Genomic DNA, 13,415 nt, shown 5'->3' with positions numbered 1-13,415 from the left:
TGCCTGGTTGATGTAATGTGCTGAACCTTCTGTAAGACGGGTGACTTAGTCATGCTGGACACATTAGCACTGTCCAAACACATTAGCACTGTACAACATGAAGGTGGCACCAATCCATTCGAATTCTCTGAGAGGGTCGACAAGTATGTGGACAAGGGGGATCCAGTGGATATAGTGTACTTCGGTTTTCAGAAAGCCTTTGACAAGGTCCCTCACCAAAGGCTCTTAAGCAAAGTAAGCTGTCATGGGATAAGAGGGAAGGCCCTCTCATGGATTGGTAACTGGTTAAAAGATAGGAAACAAAGGGTAGGAATAAATGGTCAGTTTTCAGAATGGAGAGAGGTAAATTGTGGTGTCCTCCAGAGGTCTGTACTGGGACCAGGCCTATTCAACATATTCATAAATGATCTGGAAAAAGGGGTAAACAGTGAGGTGGCAAAATTTGCAGACGATATAAAATTACTCAGAATACTTAAGTCCAAAGCTTACTGCGAAGAGTAAGGGATCTCACAAAACTGGCAACAAAATGGCAGATGAAATTCAATGTTGATAAACACGAAGTAATGCACATTGGAAAACATAATCCCAACTATATGTATAAATTGATGGGGTCTAAATTAGATGTTATCGCTCAAGAAAGAGATCTTTCAGTCATTGTGGAGAGTTCTCTGAAAACATCCACTCAATGTGCAGCGGCAGCCAAAAACACTAACAGAATGTCGGGAATCATTAGGAAAGGGATCGAGAATAAGACAGAAAATATCACGTTGCTTCTATATAAACCCATGGTACGCCCACATCTTGAATACTGTGTGCAGATGTGGTCGCCCTATCTCAAAAAAGATATATTGGAATTGGAAAAGGTTCAGAAAAGGGCAACAAAAATGATTCGGGGTCTGGAACGGCTTCCATATGAGGAGAGATAAATAAGACTGGGACTTTTCCCCTTGGAAAAGAGACAACTAAGGGGGGATACGATAGAGGTCTATACAATCATGACGTGTGTGGAGAAAGTAAATAAGGAAGTGTTATTTACTCCTTCTCATAACACAAGAACCAGGGGTCACCCAATGAAATGAATAGGCAGCAGGTTTAAAACAAACCAAAGGACGTATTTCTTCACACAACGCACAGTCAACCTGTGGAACTCCTTGCCAGGGGATGTTGTGAAGGCCCAAATATAACTGGGTTCAAAAAAGAACTAGATGAGTTCTTGGAGGATAGGGCCATGAATGGCTAGTAGCCAAGATGGGCAGGGACACAACCCCCTGCTCTGGGTGTCCCTAAACCTCTGACTGCCAGAAGCTGGGACTGGATGACGGGATGGATCACTTGATAATTACCCTGTTCTGTTCATTCCCTCTGAAGCACCTGGCATTGGCCACTGTCAGAAGTGGGCTAGATGGACCACTACTCTGACCCAGTATGGCCGGTCTTATGTTCTTATGTCCCATATTAGTTGAATTACAAATTAGTTAATTGACAGAGTGCAAAAAATAATAATTGTACATGGGGAGACGTCATCCACTGGGGCTGTTTCTAGTGGGGTCCCACCGGGACCTGTTCTCAGCCCAGGGTGGTTCAGCGTCTTTATCAGTCCCCTGGAAGAAAAGATAAACTCTTTGCTGGTGACATCTGCAGGTGGCACAGAAGTGGTCAGTAATGCTGGACAGGTCAGCTGGATGGCTTGGGGAGATGGGCTCGAGAACAATAGCTGTTTACGACCGCGGAGCAAAGACTGGGAGCTGTACCTGGGATGCAGGTCATGCCCGGGGAGGAGGCCACCGCTCTCTGAGCTAGCCGACAAAGGCCGAATGAGCTCGGAGGGCTGCAAGCTGAAGCGAGAGAAATGCAGCCTAGAGCTAAGGGGCCATGGTTAGCAGTGATGGGACGAGCCCGCCCAGGGCCCTGGTGGATTCCCCGTCACCTGGCGCATGGGAACCCAGCCTGGATCTTTCAGAAGCTCTGCTCTAGCTCAGCCAGGCGCTGTGGGCTCAGGGCAGGGACGAGGGGGCTCTCCCAAGCGGTGGAGGAGGTCAGATCAGAGGGTCTGTGCTCCTGCCTGACTTCCGAATCCCTCGGCAGGGGAGGAAGCCCAGCTGGCCCAGGAGAAGATGGAGTCCCTGAGGATGAGGTATCTGATCATGGGGCAGAGCAGCGGCGACATCCGGCAGCGGCTGGCGCAGGCCCTGGAGGCCTCGTCCCGTGTAGACTCTGCCCAGGAGGACCTGGCTCTCTGGCTGGGTCGAATGGAGAAGGAGCTGGCCTCTGGGGACAGCCAGCCCGGTGACGGGCCGCACCGGGTCAGTGCCAGTGACAGAGAAAAGGTACTGGGGGCAAGGGTGAGGGAAGGGTTCAGGATCCCTCCTGGGGCTGAGACTCCACCCCCGTCCCTGATCTCGCCTCTCGTGGGCACACGCGGGCCAGTGTCGCAACGTTCAAGCCACGCAAATCGTCCCGCCAGGTTCCAAATCGTACCCAGGCCCCTGTCTCCCCAGGGTGGGTACTTGGGAACGCGCCACTCCCCCCCCGCTGCAGCACCTCGCGTGCTCCCCTGCCCCCCGCAGCACCTTGCGCACGCCCCACTCCCCCCCGCCAGGCAGCACCTCGCGCGTCACCACTCCTGCCCTGCAGCACCTTGCACACGCCCCACTCCCCCCCGCCAGGCAGCACCCGCGTGCTCCCCTGCCCCCCGCAGCACCTTGCGCATGCCCCACTCCCCCCCGCTGCAGCACCTGGCGTGCTCCCCTGCCCCCCGCAGCACCTTGCGCATGCCCCACTCCCCCCCGCCAGGCAGCACCTCGCACGTCACCACTCCTGCCCTGCAGCACCTTGCGCATGCCCCACTCCCCCCCGCAGCACCTTGCGCATGCCCCACTCCCCCCCGCAGCAGCACCTGGCGTGCTCCCCTGCCCCCCGCAGCACCTTGCGCATGCCCCACTCCCCCCCGCCAGGCAGCACCTCGCGCGTCACCACTCCTGCCCTGCAGCACTTTGCGCATGCCCCACTCCCCCCCCAGAGCACCTTGCACACGCTCCACTCCCCCCCCGCAGCACCTGGCGCACGCTCCCCTCCCCCCCGCAGCACCTTGCGCATGCCCCACTCCCCCCCGCCAGGCAGCACCTCGCGCGTCACCACTCCTGCCCTGCAGCACCTTGCACACGCTCCACTCCCCCCCCGCAGCACCTGGCGCACGCTCCCCTCCCCCCCGCAGCACCTTGCGCATGCCCCACTCCCCCCCGCCAGGCAGCACCTCACGCGTCACCACTCCTGCCCTGCAGCACCTTGCACACGCCCCACTCCCCCCCGCAGCACCTTGCGCACCCTCCCCTCCCCCCTCCCCCGCCCACAAACACACCCGGCGTGTGACCCGGGCGTCTCTGTCTCAGTTTGAGCAGGTCCTGGGGGCTGAACACGCCCACCTGGCCAGGCTCAGCCAGCGGCTGGAGGAGCTCAGGCAGGTCCAGCTGGACGCCCAGGCCATCTGCTCGCAGCGCTCCGCTCAGCAGGTAGGGACGCCGGCCCAGCGCCCAGCCCCGAGCTCCCGTTCACACGGACGCCCAGGGCGGCAGCCAAAGGCACCAGGCGTTCCACCTGCCCCGGCCAGCGCCGGGACTTCAGGCTGCTGGACTCCCCCCACACCGCTGGATGCCCCTGGACACTCGGACTGAGCCAGGCACGTGGCCACATGTACACGCACGGACTGAGCCGCTTACACGCGCTGACCGCCACGCACGGCACGCACCGATTCGCACGGACTGAGCCGCTTACACGCGCCGACCGCCACGCACTGATTCGCACGGACTGAGCCGCTTACATGCGCCGACCGCCACGCACGGCACGCACCGATTCGCACGGACTGAGCCGCTTACACGCGCCGACCGCCACGCACGGCATGCACCGATTCGCACGGACTGAGCCGCTTACACGCGCCGACCGCCACGCACGGCACGCACTGATTCGCACGGACTGAGCCACTTACACGCGCCGACCGCCACACACGGCACGCACTGATTCGCACAGACTGAGCCGCTTACACGCGCCGACCGCCACACACGGCACGCACCGATTCGCACGGACTGAGCCGCTTACACGCACCGACCATGACGCACGGTACACACCGATTCTCACAGACTGAGCCACATACACGCGCCGACTGCCACACACGGCACGCACCGACACAGCACGCACCGATTCGCACGGACTGAGCCGCTTACACGCGCCGACCGCCACGCACGGCACGCACCGATTCGCACGGACTGAGCCACTTACACGCGGCGACCGCCACACATGGCACGCACCGATTCACACGGACGGAGCCACGCTAGCGTGTGCACACAGACACGGAGACGCCGACTGAGTGCAGGCGTCTCTCTCACGAGCAGTTCAGGATGTTCAGGCCCGCGAGGCGCGCAGCCCGAGCAGCTCCTGAGCACTGCCGGCCGGCCGGCGTAGGACCTGCTTTCCTCGCACGTGAGCGGCCACAGAGAGCTGGGTTTGGCCTGCCTGTCTGCCGAGGGAACCCCCTGGGGCCTGGAGGGGTGGGGAAGTGAGCGTGGTCCTAGTGGGTGAGTTGGCAGCCTATAGCGGGGGCCGCTGTGTCATTACAGAGGCTGCGCGGGGGGCTGGGGCGGGGCAGAGGCAGCTGGACCCTCACCTGCCTGTGTCCCCCGTGGGCGAGGGCAGCAGCGGGGTTCGTGCTCAGGCCTCTCTCTCTCTCAGCTCCTCTCGGCCGAGATTCTGCACCACCGTGGCCTGGCGGAGCGCCTGCTGGGGATCTCCGACCCGCTGCTCCGCGCCTGGCCCCTGCCCTCATGCCAGCCCCCGCAGGTGAGAACCGGCACGGCTTCCGGCCAGGGGCCCGTGGGTCTGCGCCCCCGGGCTGCCCTGCGCCCCCAGGCCTGGGCGATGGGCAGCCCGGGGCGTCCCCTCGGGTACCTGACATGCTGCGGTCCCCGAAGCAGCCAGCGGGTGACGGGGAAAAGGCCCACAGCCCACGGCTGGGCTGGGGCAGAGCCAATGCCCTCGGGGAGAAGGCCCATGTCCCCGGCCCTGTGCGCCCCCCTGTGAGCTGTCTCTGCCCCAGCTGCCAGCGCAGTCCCTCCGGGAGCAGGCTGAGCGGCTCTTCCTGGAGAGCGCAGCGTGCGCGGTGCAGCTGGAGCGCGCCCAGGCCCTGCTCGCCCAGTTCGCCGAGGCCCACGACGAGCTCACGCCCTGGCTGGAGGAGACGCAGCGGGTGGCCACGCGGCTCTCCCCTGACACCATCAGCTGGGAAGCCTTCAAGGAGCAGCAGGACCTGCTGCAGGTGAGCGGGGCTGGAGGGCGAGCGAGGCTGCGGGGCACGAGCCCCGGGACCGGGAGGGGCCCTGTGGAAGGGGAGTAGGGGTGCCAGGTGTCCAGTTCTCAGCCGGATCGCCCAGTCGAAAAGGGAGCCCAGTCCTGACGGGGCCGTTAAAAGTCCAGTGGGGGGGGCTGTGGGTCCAAGGCAGGCTCCCTGCCCGGCTCCGTGCAGCTCCCAGAAGCGGTGACATGTCCCTCAGCTCCGAGGCGAGGCCGGGGGGCTCCGTGCACGGCCCCCGCCCCAAGCGCCAGCTCCGCGGCTTCCATTGGCCAGGAACTGCAGCCAATGGGAGCTGCAGGGGCGGTGCCGGTGGGCAGAGGCAGCCCGTAAAGTGCAGAGCTGCCTGGCCCCACCTCCACTTCGGGGCGGACGCATGGCCACTTCTGGGGAGCTGCCCGAGGTGAGCACTGCCCAGAGCCTGCGCCCTGAACCCCCTCCCGCACCCCAACCCCCTGCCCCAGCCCAGAGTCCCCTCCCGCATCCTGACTTCCTCCCGGAGCCTGCGCCCTGAACCCCCTCCCGCACCCTGACTTCCTCCCGGAGCCTGCGCCCTGAACCCCCTCCCGCGCCCCAACCCCCTACCCCAGCCCAGAGTCCCCTCCCGCATCCTGACTTCCTCCCGGAGCCTGCACCCCAAACCCCACACCCCCAGCCGGAGCCCTCACCCCCTCCCGCACCCTGACTTCCTCCCGGAGCCTGCGTCCTGAACCCCCTCCCGCGCCCCAACCCCCTGCCCCAGCCCTGAGTCCCCTCCCACACCCTGAACCCCTCATTTCTGGCCCCACCCTGGAACCCTCCCCCCCAGCCCAGAGCCCGTACCTCCATCCACACCCCAACCCTCAGCCTGGAGCCCCCTCCCATATTCTGAACCCCTCGGCTCCACCACCCAGCCTGGAGCCCCTCCTGCGCCCCAACCCCCGCCCCAGCCCGGTGAAAATGAGCGAGTGAGCGAGGGTGGGGGAGAGCAAGCGACAGAGGGAGTGGGGATGGAATGAGCAGGGGGCGGAGCCTCAGGGAAGGGGGCGGGGCAAGGGGCTTCGGTTTTGTGTGATCAGAAAGTTGGCAACCCTAAATGGATGAGGGGCAGGGCCCCGATCCTGCCAGGTGCCAAGCACCCGGCGGCTCCAGCGGCGTGCAGGGTCTGTCACTGGGAGCTCGGGGCACGGGCCCTCCTCCACGCCGCACTGCCCTGCGCTGAGGGCCCAGGCGGTGCCATCCACTGGGCTGCCAGTGACCGGGGAGCTTGGCAGCCCACAGGGGAATCAGGCCAGGCTGGGGCAGGGGAGGCGGTGGGCAGAGATGGACCGGAGCATCGCCGGGACATGGGGGAGCAGGGTGGGCAGAGGGGGGGCCAAACAAATAACGTCTGGGGAGGCACAGGGGGCAGCTGGAGAGAGCAGAGCTCCCCTCGCTCCCACACGTGCTCTGTGGGTTTCCCTGCCACCCTCACACTGGGTATTCCCTCCCCCCGTGCCCGCGCCCCAGGTGTTTACCCCCCTCGCCCCAGGTATTCACCCTCCTCTGCCCTCACGCTGGGTGTTTACCCCTCTCCCTGCCTCGCGCCCGTCCCCGCAGAGTCTCCGGGAGGCCCTTGCTGAGCACCGGCCCCTGATGGGGAAGCTGCAGCGTGTCTGCGCCCAGCTGGCGGAGCTGAGCCCGGAGCAGGGAGCCCCGTTCCAGCAGCGGTGCCAGGCAGCAGAGGAGCGGTACGGCAGCATCCGGGAGCGCGTGCGCCAGGCAGCCACGGTGCTGGAAGACGCCATCCCGCGCTACAGCCAGGTACACAGGGCAGCTCTGTGACAGAGCCCCCGGCCCATCATGCCCCGGATTCCCGCCTCCAGCCAGGCCCGTGGGCCCAGTGGGCCCAGCATGTGGCCCCCATGTGCCCAGGGCTGGCCAGTGGGCACCTCGCCCAGCGTCTCCAGGGGCCCAGCCAGCCCAGTGTCCCCACCCCACACACTGTGGGTGGTGAGCGATGGGCTGGCCGGAGCCATTGCTCGGTGCCCAGGAAGGGCCCTGGCCCGCTGGGGCAGGAGACCTAGGAGTGCCTGAAGGACCGATGGGTCCCTGGGTGCTGCCCAGCCCGGGTGGGACCCTGCTCAGGGGAGCCGGTCTGGCCTGTGCTCCAGCCGCACCCCAGGTCTCAGCCTGCCCCATCCCCATCCCCATCCCCACCAGGCAGCCGGAGCTTTGGGGGCCCTTACCTTGGGCCCCCAAGAAACCCCCGGTGGCCCCGCGTTGTCTCCCACAGCTCACGGAGCGCATGGACGTTCTGCTGGAGAGCCTGGAGCGGCTCCAGGGACGTGTGCAGAACCCCCCTGCAGTCCGGGGCGACGCAGCCCACCTGCGGGAGCAGATCTGCGAGAACAGCCTGGCACTGGGCGAGCTGGAGAAGCTGGGGGTGGCACTGGAGACCGTGCGCAGCCAGGGGGCCGAGCTGCTGGCCAGCATGCAGACGGCTCCCGCCGACGCTGCGGCGAAAGGTACCGGTGCCTGCAGCCCCGCGAGGCTCTGCCCGGGGCCGCCCCATGGGCACAGGCGCCCAGCCCCAGCAGCTCCCGACCCCGAGAGACCCCGGGGCCGAGCCTGCTGCCTGTGTGGTGGAGACAGAGGGGGCCAGGCTCCCCTGGGCAGAGCGGAGCGCTGCTCCCACCCCACACACCAGCCCCTTTGCACAGTGAAAGCTGCATGAGCCCGGAACTGGGGAGCCAGGGAGCAAGGCCCCGGGGTGGGGTGGGGGCTGGGTTTGGGGGGTGGCAGGTGACACTACTGGGCCCTGGGGATGGAGGAATTACTGGGGGGCACCCCTGGGATGGAGGTGGCATTGGGGGGCAGCATTGCTGAGGGACCCTGGGGATGGGAGGTCAGTGCCCCTGGGGTTCTGCAGGGTCCTTGGGGATGGTAGGTCAGTGCTCCAGGGGCTGGGAGGTGGCATGTGGCACTGTTGGACCCTGGGGATGGGGGAATTGTTGGTGCCCCTGGGGCTGGGGTGGCATTGGGGGGCAGCATTGCTGAGGGACCCTGGGGATGGGAGGTCAGTGCCCCTGGGGCTGGGGTGGCACTGGGGGGCAGCATTGCTGTGGGACCCTGGGGACGGGAGGTCAGTGCCCCTGGGGCTGGGGTGGCATTGGGGGGCGCCATTGCTGTGGGACCCTGGGGACGGGAGGTCAGTGCCCCTGGGGCTGGAGTGGCACTGGGGGGCGGCATTGCTGCGGGACCCTGGGGACGGGAGGTCAGTGCCCCTGGGGCTGGGGTGGCACTGGGGGGCGGCATTGCTGCGGGACCCTGGGGATGGGAGGTCAGTGCCCCTGGGGCTGGGGTGGCACTGGGGGGCAGCATTGCTGCGGGACCCTGGGGACGGGAGGTCAGTGCCCCTGGGGCTGGGGTGGCACAGGGGGGCAGCATTGCTGCGGGACCCTGGGGACGGGAGGTCAGTGCCCCTGGGGCTGGGGTGGCACTGGGGGGCAGCATTGCTGCGGGACCCTGGGGACGGGAGGTCAGTGCCCCTGGGGCTGGGGTGGCACTGGGGGGCGGCATTGCTGCTGGACCCTGGGGACGGGAGGTCAGTGCCCCTGGGGCTGGGGTGGCATTGGGGGGCAGCATTGCTGTGGGACCCTGGGGATGGGAGGTCAATGCCCCTGGGGCTGGGGTGGCACAGGGGGGCAGCATTGCTGTGGGACCCTGGGGACGGGAGCTCAATGCCCCTGGGGCTGGGGTGGCATTGGGGGGCGGCATTGCTGTGGGACCCTGGGGACGGGAGGTCAATGCCCCTGGGGCTGGGGTGGCATTGGGGGGTGGCATTGCTGCGGGACCCTGGGGACGGGAGGTCAATGCCCCTGGGGCTGGGGTGGCACTGGGTGGCAGCATTGCTGCGGGACCCTGGGGATGGGAGGTCAGTGCCCCTGGGGCTGGGGTGGCATTGGGGGGCGGCATTGCTGCGGTACCCTGGGGACGGGAGGTCAGTGCCCCTGGGGCTGGGGTGGCATTGGGGGGCGGCATTGCTGCTGGACCCTGGGGACGGGAGGTCAGTGCCCCTGGGGCTGGGGTGGCATTGGGGGGCGGCATTGCTGCGGGACCCTGGGGACGGGAGGTCAGTGCCCCTTGGGCTGGGGTGGCATTGGGGGGCGGCATTGCTGCGGGACCCTGGGGACGGGAGGTCAGTGCCCCTGGGGCTGGGGTGGCATTGGGGGGCGGCATTGCTGCTGGACCCTGGGGACGGGAGGTCAGTGCCCCTGGGGCTGGGGTGGCACTGGGGGGCGGCATTGCTGTGGGACCCTGGGGACGGGAGGTCAGTGCCCCTGGGGCTGGGGTGGCATTGGGGGGCGGCATTGCTGCGGGACCCTGGGGACGGGAGGTCAGTGCCCCTGGGGCTGGGGTGGCATTGGGGGGCGGCATTGCTGCGGGACCCTGGGGACGGGAGGTCAGTGCCCCTGGGGCTGGGGTGGCACTGGGGGGCAGCATTGCTGCGGGACCCTGGGGACGGGAGGTCAGTACCCCTGGGGCTGGGGTGGCATTGGGGGGCAGCATTGCTGCGGGACCCTGGGGACGGGAGGTCAGTGCCCCTGGGGCTGGGGTGGCATTGGGGGGCGGCATTGCTGCGGGACCCTGGGGACGGGAGGTCAGTGCCCCTGGGGCTGGGGTGGCATTGGGGGGCGGCATTGCTGCGGGACCCTGGGGACGGGAGGTCAGTGCCCCTGGGGCTGGGGTGGCACTGGGGGGCAGCATTGCTGCGGGACCCTGGGGACGGGAGGTCAGTACCCCTGGGGCTGGGGTGGCATGGGGGGCAGCATTGCTGCGGGACCCTGGGGACGGGAGGTCAGTGCCCCTGGGGGGGCTGGGGGCTGGACAGGGCTTTCTCCAGCCCCTGATGCCTGTCTCCTGCCCCGCAGTGATCCGGGAGCGCACGGAGCAGCTGCTGAGCCAATGGCGGTGTCTTCGCGGGCAGGGCGAGGAGCGGGCGCGCTGGCTCCGGGGCCTCCTGGCGCTGGCCGAGCGGTTCTGGCAGGGGCTCGCCGAGCTGGCCGTCACCCTCACAGACACCCAGCAGCTGGTGCTGGACTTGGAGGAGCCCTGCTCCGACCCCGAAGCCGTCCGGGCTCAGCTCCACACCATGCAGGTACCCGCGAGCGGCCCAGGGCCAGGGGCTGTGAGAGGGTGGGGGGTGCAGTGCCCCGTGGCGCCCGGGGCTGGCAGGGCGCTCTCAGCACCCAGGGGCAGCAGTCCCTGGGGCAGGGCCCCGGCGTGGGCCCGGAGAGCAGTGCCTGGCACCCCGGGCATGTGCCTGAGGCCGGGCACCCAGCCCCTGCCCCTGCCCCGCAGGAGCTGCGGGAGGAGATCGACGCGCTGCAGAACGACCTGGACACGCTTGGCACCCTGGGCGTGGAGCTGATGTCGTCCTGCGGCCACCCAGAGAAGCCAGACGTCACCAAGAGCCTGGACGATGTGAGGGGGTGTGACGGGGGCCCCGAAGGGTGGGGAATGGGGAGCACCACCTGTCCCCGAAGAGGGCCCCTTGGAGCGCGTGTGTGGGGCCATTGTGGGGTCAAATGGGCAGGGCTTCCCCAGGGGCCTGTGGGGGGAATGGATGGGGCTCTGTGGGGTAGACTTCCTGGGCCTCTCTGTGGCTTGGATCCCCATGGAACAGAGTGGGCAGGGCTCTATGGGGTGGTCGGAGGGGTCTCCGTGGGGCGGTCGGGGGGGTCTCCGTGGGGCAGTCGGGGGGGTCCCCGTATGGTGATTGGTGGGGGCTCCGTGGGGCTGTCGGGGGGGTCCCCGTATGGTGATCGGTGGGGTCTCTGTGGGGCAGTCGGGGGGCTCCGGGAGGCGGTCGGGGGGGTCCCAGTATGGTGATCGGCGGGGGCTCCATGGGGCTGTCGGGGGAGGGTCCCCGTATGGTGATTGGCGGGGGCTCCGTGGGGCTGTCGGGGGAGGGTCCCCGTATGGTGATCGGCGGGGGCTCCGTGGGGCTGTCGGGGGGCTTCGGGAGGCGGTCGGGGGGCTCCCCATGGGGCAGGGCCAGGCTGATCTCGGTGCCGCTCCCCCCGCTGCAGCTCTACGCGTCCTGGAACGGGCTGAGCAGGGCGTGGACGGCGCGGCAGGAGCAGCTCCAGGCCTCGCTGCGCGACCAGGAGGCCATGCAGGTGTGTGCGCAGACCCTGCCCTCGGCCCCCCACGGCGCCTCCTGCCCCCCAGACACGCACAGCCCCACCCGCACCGTGCCCCCCAGACACGCACACCCCCAGGCCCACCCTGCCCCCCCAACACACACAGCTCTTGGCCCCACCCCCACCCTGCCCCCAGACACGCACAGCCCCGGGGAGCCGGGAGCCTGGCTGGCTGAGCCCGGGGGAGCTGGCTGGGGTGGGGGCTGTGCCCCGGGGAGCCAGGAGCCTGGCTGGCTGGGCCAGAGGGAGCTGGCTGGGGTGGGGGCTGCGCCCTGGGGAGCCGGGAGTCTGGCTGGCTGAGCCCGGGGGAGCTGGCTGGGGTCGGGGCTGTGCCCCAGGGAGCCGGGAGCCTGGCTGGCTGGGCCAGAGGGAGCTGGCTGGGGTGGGGGCTGCGCCCCGGGGAGCCGGGAGCCTGGCTGGCTGGGCTGGGCGGAGCTGGCTGGGGTGGGGGCTGCGCCCCGGGGAGCCGGGAGCCTGGCTGGCTGGGCCGGGGGGAGCTGGCTGGGGTGGGGGCTGCGCCCCAGGGAGCCGGGAGCCTGGCTGGCTGGGCCGGGGGAAGCTGGCTGGGGTGGGGGCTGTGCCCCGGGGAGCCGGGAGCCTGGCTGGCTGGGCCGGGGGGAGCTAGCTGGGGGATGGGGGCTGCGCCCTGGGGAGCCGGGAGCCTGGCTGGCTGGGCCGGGGGGAGCTGGCTGGGGTGGGGGCTGTGCCCCAGGGAGCCGGGAGCCTGGCTGGCTGGGGCAGGGGGAGCTGGCTGGGATGGGGGCTGTGCCCCGGGGAGCCGGGAGCCTGGCTGGCTGGGCCGGGGGGAGCTGGCTGGGATGGGGGCTGTGCCCCAGGGAGCCGGGAGCCTGGCTGGCTGGGGCAGGGGGAGCTGGCTGGGGTGGGGGCTGCGCCCTGGGGAGCCGGGAGTCTGGCTGGCTGGGCCGGGGGGAGCTGGCTGGGATGGGGGCTGTGCCCCAGGGAGCCGGGAGCCTGGCTGGCTGGGCCGGGGGGAGCTGGCTGGGATGGGGGCTGTGCCCCAGGGAGCCGGGAGCCTGGCTGGCTGGGCCGGGGGGAGCTGGCTGGGGTCGGGGCTGCGCCCCGGGGAGCCGGGAGCCTGGCTGGCTGGGCTGGGGGGAGCTGGCTGGGGTCAGGGCTGTGCCCCAGGGAGCCGGGAGCCTGGCTGGCTGGGGCAGGGGGAGCTGGCTGGGGTGGGGGCTGCGCCCCAGGGAGCCGGGAGCCTGGCTGGCTGGGCTGGGCGGAGCTGGCTGGGGTGGGGGCTGCGCCCCGGGGAGCCGGGAGCCTGGCTGGCTGGGCTGGGGGGAGCTGGCTGGGGTCGGGGCTGCGCCCCGGGGAGCCGGGAGCCTGGCTGGCTGGGCTGGGGGGAGCTGGCTGGGGTCGGGGCTGTGCCCCAGGGAGCCGGGAGCCTGGCTGGCTGGGGCAGGGGGAGCTGGCTGGGGTGGGGGCTGCGCCCCAGGGAGCCGGGAGCCTGGCTGGCTGGGCTGGGCGGAGCTGGCTGGGGTGGGGGCTGCGCCCCGGGGAGCCGGGAGCCTGGCTGGCTGGGCCGGGGGGAGCTGGCTGGGGTGGGGGCTGCGCCCCGGGGAGCCGGGAGCCTGGCTGGCTGGGCCGGGGGGAGCTGGCTGGGGTGGGGGCTGTGCCCCGGGGAGCCGGGAGCCTGGCTGGCTGGGCCGGGGGGAGCTAGCTGGGGGATGGGGGCTGCGCCCTGGGGAGCCGGGAGCCTGGCTGGCTGGGCCGGGGGGAGCTGGCTGGGGTGGGGGCTGCGCCCTGGGGAGCCGGGAGCCTGGCTGGCTGGGGCCAGGTTATCACCCCACCTGGACAGGCCCCCCCGGAGCTGTGGAGCGAGCAGAGCCGGCTGTCTCGGGAGCTGCCCCCTTGGCCATGCAGACGCTGCCGGTCCCTGCTCCGTGCCC

At 68.7% G+C, this 13,415-nt stretch overlaps 1 protein-coding gene across 3 annotated transcripts in view; it reads left to right on the top strand.

The window, feature by feature from the left end:
* Window positions 1-13,415, top strand: part of LOC141981990 (microtubule-actin cross-linking factor 1, isoforms 6/7-like) — a 161,935-nt gene that overhangs the window by 91,242 nt on the left and 57,278 nt on the right. For all 3 annotated transcript variants that reach the window (XM_074943629.1, XM_074943628.1, XM_074943631.1), the window contains 9 exons: window positions 2,086-2,327; window positions 3,390-3,509; window positions 4,723-4,830; window positions 5,087-5,305; window positions 6,917-7,120; window positions 7,593-7,824; window positions 10,231-10,457; window positions 10,661-10,783; window positions 11,392-11,481. In XM_074943629.1, the coding sequence (XP_074799730.1) occupies window positions 2,086-2,327; window positions 3,390-3,509; window positions 4,723-4,830; window positions 5,087-5,305; window positions 6,917-7,120; window positions 7,593-7,824; window positions 10,231-10,457; window positions 10,661-10,783; window positions 11,392-11,481 (1,565 nt within the window). The remainder of the gene's footprint in view (window positions 1-2,085; window positions 2,328-3,389; window positions 3,510-4,722; window positions 4,831-5,086; window positions 5,306-6,916; window positions 7,121-7,592; window positions 7,825-10,230; window positions 10,458-10,660; window positions 10,784-11,391; window positions 11,482-13,415) is intronic.

Source organism: Natator depressus, chromosome 2 (genome assembly GCF_965152275.1).
Source record: "Natator depressus isolate rNatDep1 chromosome 2, rNatDep2.hap1, whole genome shotgun sequence".
NCBI lineage: Eukaryota > Metazoa > Chordata > Testudines > Cheloniidae > Natator > Natator depressus.
Note: the sequence above shows the minus strand (reverse complement) of the source record. Positions and strands in the feature narration are given on the sequence as shown.